The 15,350-nt window shown below is 46.9% G+C and overlaps 1 protein-coding gene across 50 annotated transcripts in view; it reads left to right on the top strand.

Annotated features, from left to right (window-relative positions):
• The window catches only part of SORBS1 (sorbin and SH3 domain containing 1), a 241,706-nt gene that overhangs the window by 182,639 nt on the left and 43,717 nt on the right, over positions 1-15,350 (top strand). For 29 of the 50 annotated variants that reach the window (XM_021074137.1, XM_021074136.1, XM_021074130.1 and 26 more), the window contains 3 exons: positions 3,557-3,622; positions 4,232-4,333; positions 8,633-8,682. In XM_021074137.1, the coding sequence (XP_020929796.1) occupies positions 3,557-3,622; positions 4,232-4,333; positions 8,633-8,682 (218 nt within the window). The remainder of the gene's footprint in view (positions 1-3,556; positions 3,623-4,231; positions 4,334-8,632; positions 8,683-15,350) is intronic. The other 21 variants (XM_005671335.3, XM_005671334.3, XM_021074170.1 and 18 more) reach the window with 3 other exon arrangements.

Here is a 15,350-nt window from a genome sequence, read left to right as displayed (position 1 = left end):
TAAAAAAGGACCCTTCTGTTCAGAGGTGATCAGCAAATGCCACCCCATTCCAGGAGACTTATAGGAAATTATTTCTGTGAGGTAGGATAATATTTCCCAAAATTAGAATTGGGAGTTAGGAATTCTAGCAAACTTAGTATTGGCCCCATATCGTGCAGCTTCCCTGTGATGTGTCTGGCTTGGCTTTGGTGCAAATTGATTTTTGGCGCTTCAAGGAGCGTTTTCTTGGCCTTGCACCCGCAGGAGTATCAAACAGAAGGGAGACTTGAGCTCATTTTTCCACTGGAGATGACTGGAAACTGACTTTAAAACTTCAGTTACTTTAAAATCGTAATTATTACAGCTGCAAAAAGAATTTACAGGTGCAGAGATTAAATGTTTAAAAATAAAACATTTTATTAGGTGTTTGTATGAGACCTTAAGCATGGAATCCAGCATTTGAATCACTATGATTTAGAATGATGGTTTTATTTGCAGATAGCAATTAACTTTATCGTTCTGTAAAATGTTAAATTCCGTAGTATGTTTTTTCATTAAGATAAAGATGCGGCAGTGTAGCTGGTGCTCTGGAATTTCTTATTTGATTTAGTGAAACTGAGCTTTGTTTGAATGTTCAAGCATTTTCTGAGTTAGCACACCTGGCTTGCAAACACCCAGCCTGGAGAAACAGGCATCCCTCCCACCTTGTCCCTCTCCCAGATTAAGTGACCCCATAGCAGCAATGCTGTCCTGGTTGAACAGCGCCACCTAGTGACCAATGAAGAGGGACGCATCTAACCCAAAGTTGGTACCATCTCCTCCCCTCCCCAAAGCTTTGGTGCACACTTCACTCTTCTCTCACCCTTTTTTCTCTGCTATCCATCATTCAGACATCAATAGAGTCTACCTCAGTCAGTCTTTTCCACATTCAAATATTTAACAGCATCCTAACCCTTTTTTCTTAAAAACCTGCTCAATTATCTCACCAAAACCAAAACCAAAACCAAACAAAAAAACAAACTTGAAATGTGCAGGTTCGCCCCCCCAACAAAAGACCATGATTGGTATATATAAAAATAATATAACTCCATACTTTCATCAGGGAAAGAAAAAGCTGTTAGCTTTAAATTGTAATAATTTACAAATAATACTAATAAGGAGTCTATGCCATTGATTTTTGAAGCCCTATTCAGAATCCACAAATTTCTAGCTGTCTCCTCATTTGCCAAAAAAACTAAATTAGTTTTACTGAAATATTAACTCTCAGGAAATGTTATGAAGCCATTTTTTTTTCTAATTGTAATTGGTTTGTTTTTACCAAATCTGTCATCGTAAATAATACTCTTTTTGTTAGCAATAGACAGCATTGCAGTCACAGCATACTTAGACTCTATGAACAGCTCAGTAAGTTAATATTGTTTCTCTTGGAAACTGTAGCCTGAGCACCATACAACCAACCCAGACAAAGGTTGAGAACATAGTCCATTTGTGTACTGATTGGCACCTTCCTAGAATTTGCATTCCTACCCTATTGCCCTAACTGCCTATTAATTATTTAAAGACTTAGAGATGCTTTTCCAAACGTTGTTTTCTCTGAAGTCTGAGTGTTCCTTGCATAGGCCCTAGAGGCCTTCTTAAATGGGGCCACTACTTTTTGTGTAGGTCTTTTCAAGTAATAAAAGATAATGCTTTTGAAGATTTGCCAAACTAGCTTAATCAAGGCCCATATCCTGAGGGACATGGTTAAGAAGAATGGGTCCTTAGGGTCTGAGACATCCCTAGAGGGGGCTTGTTACCTAGTTGAACCAGGCTGATGACTGGATATTACTCCCAGGGTTTGGGAAGAAGGTGTGGTGGGGAGAAATCGTTTCTTCCTTCGCTTTCTCTTCTACCCCGAACAACAACGGGCCACAAAAGAGCAAGAGACAGAAGTAAAAGGGGTGTAAACCATGGATGTTCTTCTGGAAGATTTTTCAGTCATTTCGAAGCAGAATGAAATTCCAGTGCCCATCAAATCATGTGGATTATCGTTTCTCCCTTTTATTCCACACCAACCGAGGACTCACTTCCTCCAAAGGAGTGAGAGCCTGCCAGAACGTCAGACGTTTCCAGGGATCTCTCTTCCTTGGCCCCTTCACCTAAAGTCACGTAAAATGAGCTGAAGCTTCAGCAGCCTTCTGACTGTAATACCTTTGAGGTCTAACAGGTTGTAGAATTTCAAATAATTTGAGACCCCAAGGACCATGGAGGGGGATATTTAAAACCAATTTAAATTGTAAGCACTGTCTTGTTTTTTGGTAACTAAAGAAAGGAGTAAGGCTGCCTTCAATGACTTAAAAAAGTCTGCATCCCCAGATGAACAATCTCAGTGTATGTAAGCGCTTAAAGATGAATGGTCATTGTTAATGGCACCTATTTTACAAATTGTAGAACCTGTGTATGCAGAGATCACCTTACTGACCTATTGATGTCTGCATTGAAGGCACCTTGGAATCAAATTGCTTTTCATTTGCAAATTCATTACAAAGGGCCCAAGGGTCAGCTCTCTCTCCCCCTCCCCTCCCTCCCGCTAATTTCTGCAGAAATTGATGTAATTTCTGCAAGTAAGCTCAAGGCTAAAGGTAAAACTAATTTGAATGCTTCCATAGAGTTGGTTATGATGAAATTTGCCCAGAATGATGGGAGTTATTAATGTATCTCCTCTCCTCAGAGGTCATTGTGTAAGAATGTCAAGTCTAAGTGGGCCGAACAAGGTTTACTTAGTGGGAAAGAGGTTCCAGAGTTCAAAGTGGCTTGTAACCTCCAGGTGTCCGCCTTCTGGACCCTTCCCCCCTTCAACCTAAAACAGTTCTCCGGCAGATTTCTACCTTGGGATCACAGCTCTCATTCTAACACGAAGAGTTAAAGGAGAAAACAAAAATGACCTTACAGTTCACCATTAAAATTCAAAGTATGAGCTCTGTCCTCTCGGGGAGGGTGGACGGTCTGACTCTACCCACCAGCCGTGTTCTCAAAGTCCAGTTAAACTGTAAAAGGCAATTTTCGTCATCGTCTCATGAAATTGTCTAGTTATACAGCGCAATATTTAACACCCTTTTTGTACATGGATTTCATTGCCACGAACCACAGAAAAGAGCACCACTGGCCCACCATCAGTCAGATCTCCAAATTCACACATTTAGGAAGATGTGATGGATTTTACAGGGCGGGGAAGACTGCTTCCAGTGTCAACCTTAGTGTGAAAAGAACCATGCGGAATTTAAACGTTTGCTTTGGTTCAAATCGGTGTTAATGCTCCTTCCCTCCCCCTCCCCCGCCCCCACTGTGGCCCTTTTTTAAGTTTGCAACATTTAGAATCCAACAGCGATTTCCTCCTGAGACCTAGACCTAGAAAACTCCTCGGGGTCCCCCCAGTGGCCTCAGGAGGCAGAGTGCCCGCTCCTTTTGTTTTTCCGTTCACTTTTCTGTGTTGAGACAGTTCTCCTAGTGTTGCCCCTTCTTCGTTTGAGCCGGTCTCCGTGTTTGTCTTTTATGTCTTTATGCTCATTTCTTCATTTCCTCCTCTGCTTCCGGTCAGCCTCCCAAAAAGATATGGGATTATACTCCTGGAGACTGCTCTATCCTTCCTAGAGAGGATAGAAAGGTAATTCCACTGTGCCTCCTCCCGTGGGCTGTGTGCGCGCGCTCTGGCCTGGCAAGTGTGAGTGTGTTGTGGGGTGTGGTCTTTTATTTTCTTAAATCCCATTTTTTCTTTTTTTTTTAATTTTTATGTTTTTTTCCTTTAACTCGATTGTAACTCTGTTTCCTTTTTTGGCTTGGTGGTAAAACCGTTTCACAAAGTCTCTAAGACGGTCTACTAATGCGTAGAGGGTTTTTTAAAGCAATTACTCACTTCTCTGACCTAGCGAATCAGTCACAGTCACCATAGGCTGCAAAGAGAGAACCATAGGTATTTCCTTGAAGGTAGGTGTTCTGGGTGGTATCTGTAGCTGCTCTCTTGCTCGAGCGGATAGAATAGAGTTTTGGAGCTCTGATGACCTCAGGATTTCTATTCTCCATGCCTAAGGTTGCCGTCTCTGTTTTCCTGTCTTTTTAACTCATTTCTAGTCAGCTCTTGTGTTTTTTAGTCGTGCCATCTTTGCCTTGTTCATGTGTGACACTAAAAAACTCACTTTTCAAACGTAACCTTCCCCGCGGGCTGCCTTCCCTCCTAACGAAAACCCTCTTTCCCATCTTTTCTCTCTTGAACCAGACTAATCTAGAGAAAGATCTCAACCTCTGCCCAACAGAGTTAGAGGCAGATTTAGGAAAAACGGAGCCGCTTACTAAAGCACCCAGTGCAAACCTGTCACAGGTACTTCCGAGTTTTTCTCCTGCCCTCTCCCTCATTCCCTTTGCTTTCCTCCCTGTTCCATGGTTTTTGATGGAGTCGAGGTGATGGACGGATATGCCGGTTATTTTTAAGGTGCATGGCTTTCGGACTCTTGTTCAGCTCCCCGCCCCCACCCCTCAACTGAATTTTTGCTTGGATTTCTCGAGCTTGGCATCTTCCTTAAAGGGGATTTTTCCAATATATGCAGGGTGGCTGCTGCTTTAACTGCCCTCCCCCAATCCTCTTTCTCTGCTTTCAAGGGGTTACCCTTCTGGTTCCCCTTCATCCTCTTGGGTGTATACCTTCGCTGGATTTTCAGGGAGTCACCTTTCAGAGTCAACTTCCATGTCTTTTTTGCAGCCCTGGGAGATCCCAACCTCAGAGATCCTTTTCCGAAACACAGCAGCAGTGAGCTGCGTGCCTCTAACGTGCATGGCACCATCAGGGTCGTTAGTGGTATTTGTGATTTGAAAGGTCAGAAAGTTCTCAGAAAAAAAGAAAAAAAGAAAAAAAAAAAAAACAAAAAACGCACTCTAGAAGCCAGTCAGCCTGGTCACAACCATTTACCACTCAGCCCGCATTGATATCTTTAAAGGGAGCTCCGTTCCCATGTGGTTTCTTAAAGGATGCGTAGAAGGAGAGAGTCCAAGGTAACTGGGCTCCCAAGGGGAAGGAAAACAGCAAAGGTTTGGAGAACTGCCCTGGGGGCTCCACGGCAAAACAAAGGAGACTCTCACAAGGTAGGGGAATCTTTACAGAAAATAGGAATGGAATGCGGACGCTGCTGGAGAGGCTCAGATGTCCACAGGCTGTGGCGGGAGAGATGGAGGATATGCTCACGGATTGTGTTATTCTTAGACGGAACTGAGACATGGAGGGTCAGACTACCTTGGGTACGAAGTTGTGTCAGACTCAAACTGGGGGATTGTGGCTGCAGCACAAGGGGCTGGGATAAGAGGGGCAGAAGCTGAGAACCGCAGGCAGCTCCCGGGGAGTTAGGGTTTGGGAATCGGAGTCACTGAAGGATGAGGTAGCCAGCAGGACCCACGGTCAGGCCCTTGGGGTGGGGGGACTGAAGGCGAGCGACAGTGCAATCAGGCAGCTAGGTGACGGGGTGGGCAAAGTGGGAGCTGAGTTTCCAGCCAGGGTGCAGACGGGGCACCAACCCTAGCTGCCGTGGGAAGGGAGGGTGGAGCTGGTTCTTAAGGAGAACTGTGGCTGCAGGTAAGAGCTAAAGTGAGCTGGGGGCAGGACGGGAGCCCAGAAGGAATTGGCAGGCACGTTTTCCCCAAGTCTGAGTGGTTCTGTAACACGTGCCAGGCTGGAAGGCAGCTAGAGGAGGACTCACCACCTGCAGCCTCCCTCGGGCAGCAATGGCATCCAGTCCTCACAACCCTGCCCGGGGCTGGGTGCACCAAAGAGGTGCCTGACGCAGGGCTGGATCCTCTTGACATTGGTTCAGTCATGTGCGACCCCTAGTCCCTAATGTGTGGGCAAGACGTGCTGAGAGAGGTTCTAAATCAGCACGAAGAGTGGACGTGGCCTCCAAGGGCATGACAGCGTCGTCATGCTCATAAACAAAAGATCTCCAGCAGTTCACAGCGCTGCCTGGTAAGAGCTAAGTGAACGCTACAGGCTCTGAGTGCTCAGAAGAGGGAGAAGTCGTCCAGGAAATCATGGGCGACTTCGCAGGCTTGTGGAATTTGGGTCTGCGGGGAGAATGGGGGCCATCCCTCTGAGGCACGGCGAGGGGCCCCAAAGCGAGTGTGTTTCGGGTTTACTCAGGAATAAAGTAGATGCACACAGCTGTGATAGGCAATTTGGGGTAGTAACGGTGGGAGGTAGGTTTGGGAAAAGAGGGTTGGCCCTGGATTGTAGAGTCAGACCATATGGTTAAGGAGATGATTGAGCTTTCCCTGAGGCCAGCAATGGAATTCAGGAAGTGTTTTAGAGAACTAGTGTCCTCATGCTAGAGAAACTGAGTGGAAGGGAAACCCTCTAGTCGGAGGCTGAGAGGGTGAGGAGGCTACTGCAGGAGTCCAAGCGTGTAGGGGTGAGACCCCCAACACCATGGCCACCCACCTGGAGGGCGGGGGAGGGTGGATGTGAGACATCCCAGAGGAAGTTGCAATGGGACATTTTAACGAATTGATGTGAGAATAGAGAATTGGGGGGATGGGATGGAGACATGGCAACTATAGCGTTTTGGTCGGGAAGCTGGAAGAATGGGGACATCAGTATGTCACATAGGAAAGGTGGGGAGGAAGTCAGTGCAGAGGGAGGATGAGGGAGGTGGTTTGGGGTAGTTTATTTTCCAGGTGGTCTTTGGGTCTCCTATAGGGAGTATCCAATAGACAGTTGGAAGCAGAAGACTAGATCTCCTAAGAAGTGAAGGTTGACATCCTGGGGTAGATGAACAGATGGAAGGGAGGCCCACAGCCACCCATCTGGATGTTGGATGCCACGGAACGGGAGGCGGAGGGCCAGGTCAGAGAAGAACAGTGAGGAGCAAACGTGGAGGTGGGGCAAGTTGAGAGCTGCCTGAGGGGCCCCCTAAAAATAGACGTGGAGGAAAGTTCAGTGCATTTGACAACCAAGAGGCTTCTAAAGACTTTGGAGGTTGCTGGGTAAGTAGTTGACAGGGGCTCAAGTATATGGTGAAGCGTGAGGGGGACCCCCCCAGGGTCCAGCACTGACTGACAATGTGTGACAGTGGAAGGAAGGTGTGGGGGAGTTTCCAGAGGACCGAGCGGGGTTGCACAGAGACGATGAGGTGCCATGATGAGGCAGGTGCGAGGTGTAGTGGGGGTGGGGTGGGGGTCCCATGCAGGCAAGGGGGCTGGCAGGATGAATATGGAGATGGGAGCAGTGCCTTCTCAGGAGTAGTGGGGCTGGGAGTACAGGGGGGCTGGGGGGTCGAGCCCCTGATGAGGGCTGTTTCCCCTCCCATCATCTCCTTCTTTCACAGTCTTTTCCTGGCGTTTCTCTTCTTTCCCCAGATATCTCTTCGCCCAAGAGCTCATTTTTCTTGAAGTGGTCTTTAGTAGAGATAGGAGCATCTTTATTTTTTATTTATTTATTTGTTTATTTATTTATTTTAGGACCACCTCTGAGGCATGTGGAGGTTCCCAGGCTAGGGGTTGATTCAGAGCTGCAGCTGCCAAGCTGCGTCTGTGACCTACACCACAGCTCATGGCAACGCCAGATCCTTAACCCGCTCAGCCAGGCCAGGGATTGAACCTGCACCCTCATGAATACTGGCCAGATTCGTTTCTGCTGAGCCAGGATGGGAACTCCAGGAGCATCTTTAAAAGTGACCTTGACATTGGTTTATTCACCTACCAGGTGATTTTTAAAAACAAATGTATCAAACCCCTTGCCTTTCTTTCTCCATGACAACAGAAACTGTAAACTGTAATTATGCTGCTTTTTCTCTGCATAGAGCTCTTGATTGTTTTCTTCATTTTGCATAGTGGCCTGTATTTTTATAGCATGTCCCCCCACTCATGCTGAAACAGTCACTAATAGGTTTTGTGAAACTGTGTTTCTATTTCCACACTTTCGAATCTGCAGGGGTGGACAAGTGATCCAGAAAGACAGTCTTTTATTTTATTTTTATTTTTATGTTTGTCTTTTTTGTCTTTTTAGGCCCAAACCTGCGGCATATGGAGGTTCCCAGGCTAGGGGTCTAATTGGAGCTGTAGCTGCCAGCCTGTGCCACAGCCACAGCAACGCCAGATCCGAGCCGCATCTGTGACCTACTCCGCAGCTTACGGCAATGCCAGATCCTCGACCCACTGAGCGGGGCCAGGGATCAAACTCACAACCTCATGGTTCCTACCGGATTCATTTGCACTTTGCCACAACGGGAACTCCCAGAAGTACAGTCTTTTAAAATGCATTTTTGCATCCTGTACCTGAAGTGTTGGATGACTCTGTTTCTGGTTGTGGCTTTTGGGTGCATGAAGGAGTCTGGTGGGCTTGGTGGTGGGGGGGTGGTGCTGGGGGTAAGCTGTCCATGTCGCTAATGCATGTTGCCATGCGGTGGGCCTGTGACTGAAGATAAACATGAGGGGTGGGCCATCCCCCGACCCACCTGGAAAGTCTTGGCTGCAGCCACTGGGAGGCAAAAGCCCAGAAACCCTCCTCCCAGAGGAAGAACCCCGCCCTCCCCCAGCACTGAAGCCTTGAGGAAGGGGCTTGTCTCATTTTCCCCTTGGCTTGAAATGTTTGAGTCAAAGTAAATCATCATCTTTTTTTTTTTTTTTTTGACATTTACAGAGCTCAGCAGTCAGCCCCACTCCGGAAACTTCTTCAGAGCCTCCTGGATAGTAAGTTGCTGGTGTTTCCATGGCTTGATGTATTAAATGTTAGAACTGGGGAGAGGCTTGTGTTTTATTTGTATCAGTCTAGTGGTTTGGAATGACATGCAATTTGGTGATAAATAGCATGGTGGTCTTCCAGTTAGTTTTCTCCTCCTCCTTTTCCAAGTTAGTTTTGGGATGAATCATATTACCTTTGATAAATTTTTCCTTGTGTTGGCATCTTTACTGTTAGAATGTAAGTTCAGGAGTTCCCTTAGTGGCTCAGCAGTTAACAAACCTGACTAGGATCCATGAGGATGAGGGTTCAATCCCTGGCCTCACTCAGTGGATTAAGGATCCTGCATTGCTGTGAGCTGTGGTATAGGTTGCAGACACGGCTCAGATCCTGCTGTGCCTGTGGCTGTGGCTGTGGCGTAGGCCAGCAGTGATAGCTCCGATTCTACCCCTAGCCTGGGAACCTCCATATGTCACAGGTGCAGCCCTAAAATGCACACACACACACAAAGAAAAGTAAGTTCATTTGTTGATTCTTGGGGTGGGGTGGGGTGAAAAAGACTACATCTGCTATAACACTGGGGGTGGGGTCCTCAGGCTGGACCTGTCACAGGGGAAGATGGAGCCAAGAAGGGGCCGACTTGTCTGATTCTCCATCTCAGAGATCTGTACTCCCTGAGACCAGTTCTGAGAACCCTGCCTGGGTGATGAATGCATAGCCCACTCCTTCATGGAGTAACCCCCAGCCTCCTTTCCCCCTCCCCCACACCATCCATGGTCTCTCCCAGGTTGCTTGTCTCCGTACTTTACGATGCAGCTGTTATCCCAAATGTTTGTGCCCCCTGGCCCCCCCGGCCCCCGCCCCCAGATTTGGCTTGTGTAAATGAGCTCTATCACAGCCTTCCTATACCCAGTCTCATGGTAGTACCTCTCCACACTTCTCTGGCTCTCTCCTTGCATTATGCTCTTGTGTTTTTATAACTACAATACATTGTAAACTCTATGAGGGTAAGTACTGCATCTCCATAGTGCCTGGTGTGTCCAGTAGGTAGGAGCGGCTTCTCATCTTACCACTGTTCTGTTACCATCTATGTGACGTTTGAAACAAGGAGGAAAGGAATGCTATTACCGGTCCTATTGTGAGTCCACCGTGAACCAAGTTCCCCTATACCTAGTCTCATGTTCAAATAGAAGCCTGACTTGGTCTGAGGAATTCCCATTGTGACACAGCGGAAATCTGACTAGGAACCATGGAGTTGCAGGTTCAATCCCTGGCCTCGCTCAGCGGCTTAAGGATCTGGCCTTGCCGTGAGCTGTGGTGTAGGTCGCAGACACAGCTCAGATCCAGTGTTGCTGCGGCTGTGGTGAAGGCCAGCAGCTGTAGCTCTGATTGGACCCCTAGCCTGGGAACCTCCATATACTGCAGGTGTAGCCCTGAAAAGAAAAAAAAAAAAAAAATTGACTTGGTCTGAATGCAGAGTTTATGGATTAAGGTGGGAAATATTACCACCACTTGGGCATATCCAACCTCCCTCACCAAAGAAGGCATTTTGCAAGAGTAGTTGCATTTGAAAGTCATTCAGCTGGGACTAGGGTATTTTGGTGGAAAATCGCTTCAAGTGGCTGAGTGAATTTCTTCTGGATCTAAGGCACTATGCTGGGTCTTATAATAGGGGCATAAGATAGAGTCCCCTAAATAGCTTTAGGGACAAAACATACATCAAAAAAAAAAAAAATGGAAATAAAAAGGAAATATGGCTAGTGAATGAACTAGATTGTAGAGGTTAAAAGTATTCAGAAGAGAAGGCAGCTCCCACCAGCTATCAGAGTTAGGAGCACAGGTCTTGAATGAAATGATCATTTAATGACTTAGCATTTGCTGTGTGCCCCGTCCTGTGCTTAGCACCGTATGTACGTTACCTCATTTAGTCCTCAACATTCTGGGATCAGGCGTTATTTTTAATCCCTGTTTTATAGGCGAGGAAACAAGCACATGAAGGTATGTGTGCCTAGGTTCTAAAGCCGTGTGTGGCAGAGCTGTTGCTGAACGAGAGCAGTGATGGTCCTGGCTGGGATCTACCAGTAAACTCTCACCTGTACCAATATGGATTCAAAACTGAGTAATCAATTAACCGAAGTCATGCTAGGCTTTACTGTTTTGAGTGATAAAAAAAAAAAAAACAAGCAACCATTTATGTAGTAGTGTGTTAGCAGGATTGAAGGGGACAAATGCAGACTTTTTAAAAGAGCAAATTGCTTTGAGACACTGAGTACTTGTGTACATAAAGATATTTGATGTGTTAATTTACCAAGTGCTCTATTTGTATCATTGAAATAGGTCGCCAGAGACCACTGTTTTTCAGCCAGAGCCCACACTTGGCAGGAATAGATGTTTTCCCCTCCTGCTATTCTTCCATGTGGGGATTTTTCAATAATTCAGGCTCGGTTTTCTCCCAGTTTATAAGGTTTTTCTGTGTTTGGAATTGGTGAGGAGTCCGCCTAAGTGTGGCGCCTGACACATAGGCAGATGCACAGTAAATGCTGAAGAAATGATCTTAAATCTCCCTTAACTGGAATCCCACTTGCTTAGCACAGAGGCAGGTAGCTTGTGAACCTACCTGGCCTCTTTCATTGCACGGATGTGAATCATGCAGGAAAGAAATACTGGCTGCACTTTGACTTAAGCCAAGGACTAAGAAAGAAGAGTCATGGGTGGCTGGGGATCCAAAACTCTGTGGTCACTGCAGAAGTGATGCTGTTGTTTTAAATCCGTTTTCACATCTTAAGCAGACTGCAGTGTAGAATTTTATTAACATGATTCCATATCACAATATTAGAAGAACCTGGGACTAGAAAGGAATAAATCTACCCATTGTCCCAAGATCCCGATACAACTCTCAGTTCTTCCTTGAACAAAATGGATTTTTATAATCATGATCACACTGTATGTCCAACTTTGAATTTTATTTCCCTGGAGTTATCAGATCTGTAAGTTAGCTGTGTTGACTCCTCATTTTCTTCATTACTTAGCATTCATTAGCATGGATAAATTTTTTGCTTAACGAAAGAGCTTTACTCTATATGGCCAGCAAGTGGCACTCAAGAACAACTGCTCTTTTCTAAATGGTCCTGTTCCACTAGAGAAAACACGTTTTCCCCTTAATCTCACCTAAGATCAAAACACAAATCATTACCTAAAAAACTATGTGAAAGATTAGAGAGACACACACAACTCCCCCCCCCCGCCCCGCCCCCAGCCCCAGGCCTTAAAAATGTCAGAAATCTGTGTGCTTATAGGCATTTAATTTCATAAAACTATTTGTTCCACTAAAAGGTATTTATTGAACAGTGGTCCTAGACACCAGGCATGCAAAGATGAGCAAGATAAACGCCCTGGCCTCAAGGGGCTCAGAGTCTCATTGGAAAATTACACGCTTGTACCTGACAACCAGAATTCAGGGTGGTACATTCAGTGATGGGATCCAGGAAAGAGTCAGCACCTCTGTTTTGTGGAGGAGGAAAGAAACGTTTTATAGTGGCGCATCAAATAAGAAGTGAATGACAGTAACATTATATTATAACTACACAAAAATTTTTTTCCTGTAGCATTAAAGCACTCTTCAAGATTGTCTAGACTCCCTCCCCCCAAATCTAGAAACAATTACTTTTTTTTCTTCTTAAATAGGTTTAAAAAAAAATTTTTTTTTTAAATTATAGTTGATTTACAGTGTTCTGACAATTTCTGCTGCACAGCAAAGTGACCCAGCCATATATCCATACGCATTCTTTGAATTCCATGAGGCTGGACGTTTTTGTCTGCTTTGTCCTCGGTAGAACCTCCACCTAGGAGAGTGATTGACACTGAGGAGCTGCTAAGTAAATACTTGTGGAGTGAATGAGATGAGCGTTGAGATGACAAACTGAGGTCTTCTGACAACATCACTGGCAGTGATTTGCAAGGATGATTGGAGGGAGTCGGAGCTGCAGAGGTGCCATGGAAGCAATGCTGTGCTTCCTGCAGAGACGGGGGTGAGCGGGGATGGGGAGCAGAGGAATTCATGTGAGCTGTGTCAAGGACAGGGAGTGAGCAGGACTTAGTGACTGCCTGGGTCTGGGGGGCAAGGAGAGGGAGAAAGGGGGTTGATCCCCTCGGCTTTCTGGCTTGGGTGAAGGGGGAGATAGAGGAACACAGGTTTGGTTGGGACAGGTTGGGTTGAACATGCCTGAGGACCGGGCCAGCTGGGCATGTTTAGAAGGCAGTTGAATGTTTACGTCTGGGGTTCAAAAGAAAGGTCTGTACAGATTTGAAGATGGATTTCTCGGACCATCTCACCAACCCGTATTAGTTTTGCAGATGAAAGAGGCTGAGGCTGAAAGAAACGGATTCTTCCCAACTTTTTAAACAGAGCGGGTTTGCCTCAGCCGATCACATTCCTTGTTGGAGCTGGGCTGGAATCTCAGCCTGCCCGGACCCTGCCTGCCTCCTCCAGAGCCCGCCTGTTAACATCATTGGGAACAGTTAGCCCTAAGACGATTGTTCTGTTCTCTCACTTTGTCCTTCCAGCGAGTGTGCTTTTGTTGACTGTCCCTTGAAACTCAGCAGCCAGCGCTGCATCTTAGCCAGAGGTCGAGTTCTCCACCGCTGTCTCCTGGCTTGCACTTTCCTAACCGAAAATGGCTTGACTCAGGCTACCCGAGGGCTGAGCTCCTGAATTGGACCTGTTATGTTACGTAGTCAGTGGTTGCTAGCCCGAATTGGCCTTTCTCAATCAGTCTGGCAGGTTTTCCCATCCTCTCTGATCTGTTCGAACCACAGCAAAGACCCAAGAACTCCGTGACCTTTTGCACATGCCTTCACCACTCTGCTCCTGAGACTCCCCTTGGGGACACTGGGACAAATGATATGACTTTCTAACCTTCGGCGAGCCAGTGGAGATGATACATTTAAAAACAGTGTTCAGGAGGGAGTTCCCATCATGGCACAGTGGTTAATGAATCCGACTAGGAACCATGAGGTTGTGGGTTCGATGCCTGGCCTCGCTCAGTGGGTTAAGGACCCAGCGTTGCCGTGAGCTATGGTGTAGGCCGCAGACGCAGCTCGGATCCCTCGTTGCTGTAACTCTGGCAAAGGCTGGCGGCTACAGCTCCAATTCGACCCCTAGCCTGGGAACCTCCATGTGCCACAGGAGAGGCCTTAGAAAAGGCAAAAAGACCAAACAAAAAAACAAAAAACAAAAACAGTGTTCAGGAGCTTTCAGGTGCCCTTTTTAAACAAGGAGGCCCTCCGTTGCAAAGTGTTCCACATCTGGAAAAACATGTTGGCTTTGGTATCAGAAAGAAAACAATTGGCCGTAGCAAATCTATTCTGAGAGGTTTCCTGAGGACTGGCTTGTTGTTCTAGTGGGAAGCAGGAAAACAGGGTGATAACGGGTGGAATAAAGCCAGAAGTGGGGTGGTTGTGGGAGGGAGGTGGGTTCTGACAACTGGTGAGGTGGGGGGTGCGTGTGAGATCAGGCAGCCAGTTATGGCTGAGAGTCGTAACCAAACGAAGTGAGGAGGCACAAGGGGGGTGGGCTTGGCAGTTCTGCCTGAGGCTGAGGTAGTTTCATGGGCAGCAGGACAGAAACCACTGTTGGTCAGTCCCTGGTGCTGAGGGCGATCTGCTAACCCCACACCAAGGCAGACAGGGCTTTAGAGACGGTCCCCTCTCAAGATAGATCTCCGTCATCCCAGTGTGGGTTGGCGAGCCTAAAGGATCTTTTCTCAGTTGAGGCTGTACAAAAAGGAGAAACATGGGGTTCAACTGGACAACAAAATAAAATAATACAGCCAAAAGGAAGAGAATGGAGGCGCTCCTGCGCAGCGGGTTTAGGATCCAGCGTTGTCACTGTGAGGCTCGGGTTCCATCCCTGGCTCAGGAGCTTCCACATGCTGAGGATGTGGGAAAAAAAGAAAAAGAAAAGAAGAGGGTGGACTGTGAAAGGGAAATGTAGAAAAGGGGCAGGTTTATTTTTTCTTTCTTTCCTTTTTTTATGGGTGGGTGGGGGGCTGCATCCACGGCATGTGGCAGTTCCCAGCCTAGGCATTGAATCAGAGCTATAGCTGCTGGCCTACCCCACAGCCACAGCAATGCAGGATCTGAGCTGTGTCTGCGACCTACACCACAGCTCATGGCCATGTCAGATCCTTAACCCACTGAGCGGGGCCAGGGATCAAACCCGCATCCTCATGGATACTAGTCAGATTCGTTTCCCACTGAGCTACCATGGGAATGCCCCAGATTTATTTTTAATTGTGAAATTCAAATTTAAAGCCAGTTTAAATGAACTTACATTTATTTAAATTGGCAGAGTCCCACAACCTTGCAAGGCAGCTTTAGGGGTTCTCCAGCCCTCGAGCAAGAGTTGACGGCTTTTATCAATCAGAACCCAGGGTAGTGGCTGGGGACGCCTCCTACAGGCAGAAGCAGGAGAGCCAAAAGCGGTGTGGGTGTCACCTCAGAGCCTGGAAAGCTGCACCTGCTTGTCTCTAGGGAGGGAGGGGTACCTCCAGGCAGGGGCCCAGTACACAGTAGGGACAGCCAGCCTCAGCCCACGCTGTCCTAATCCCTTGTAGTTTCTCTTTCCACCCTTCCGATGACTCCCTGGTCACTGATATTGGGAGCTAGGAGCCCTCAGTAA

This window comes from Sus scrofa, chromosome 14 (assembly GCF_000003025.6).
Source record: "Sus scrofa isolate TJ Tabasco breed Duroc chromosome 14, Sscrofa11.1, whole genome shotgun sequence".
NCBI classification, from domain to species: Eukaryota; Metazoa; Chordata; class Mammalia; order Artiodactyla; family Suidae; genus Sus; species Sus scrofa.
The sequence above is the reverse complement of the archived record's forward strand: the minus strand, read 5'-3'. Positions and strand labels throughout refer to the sequence as shown.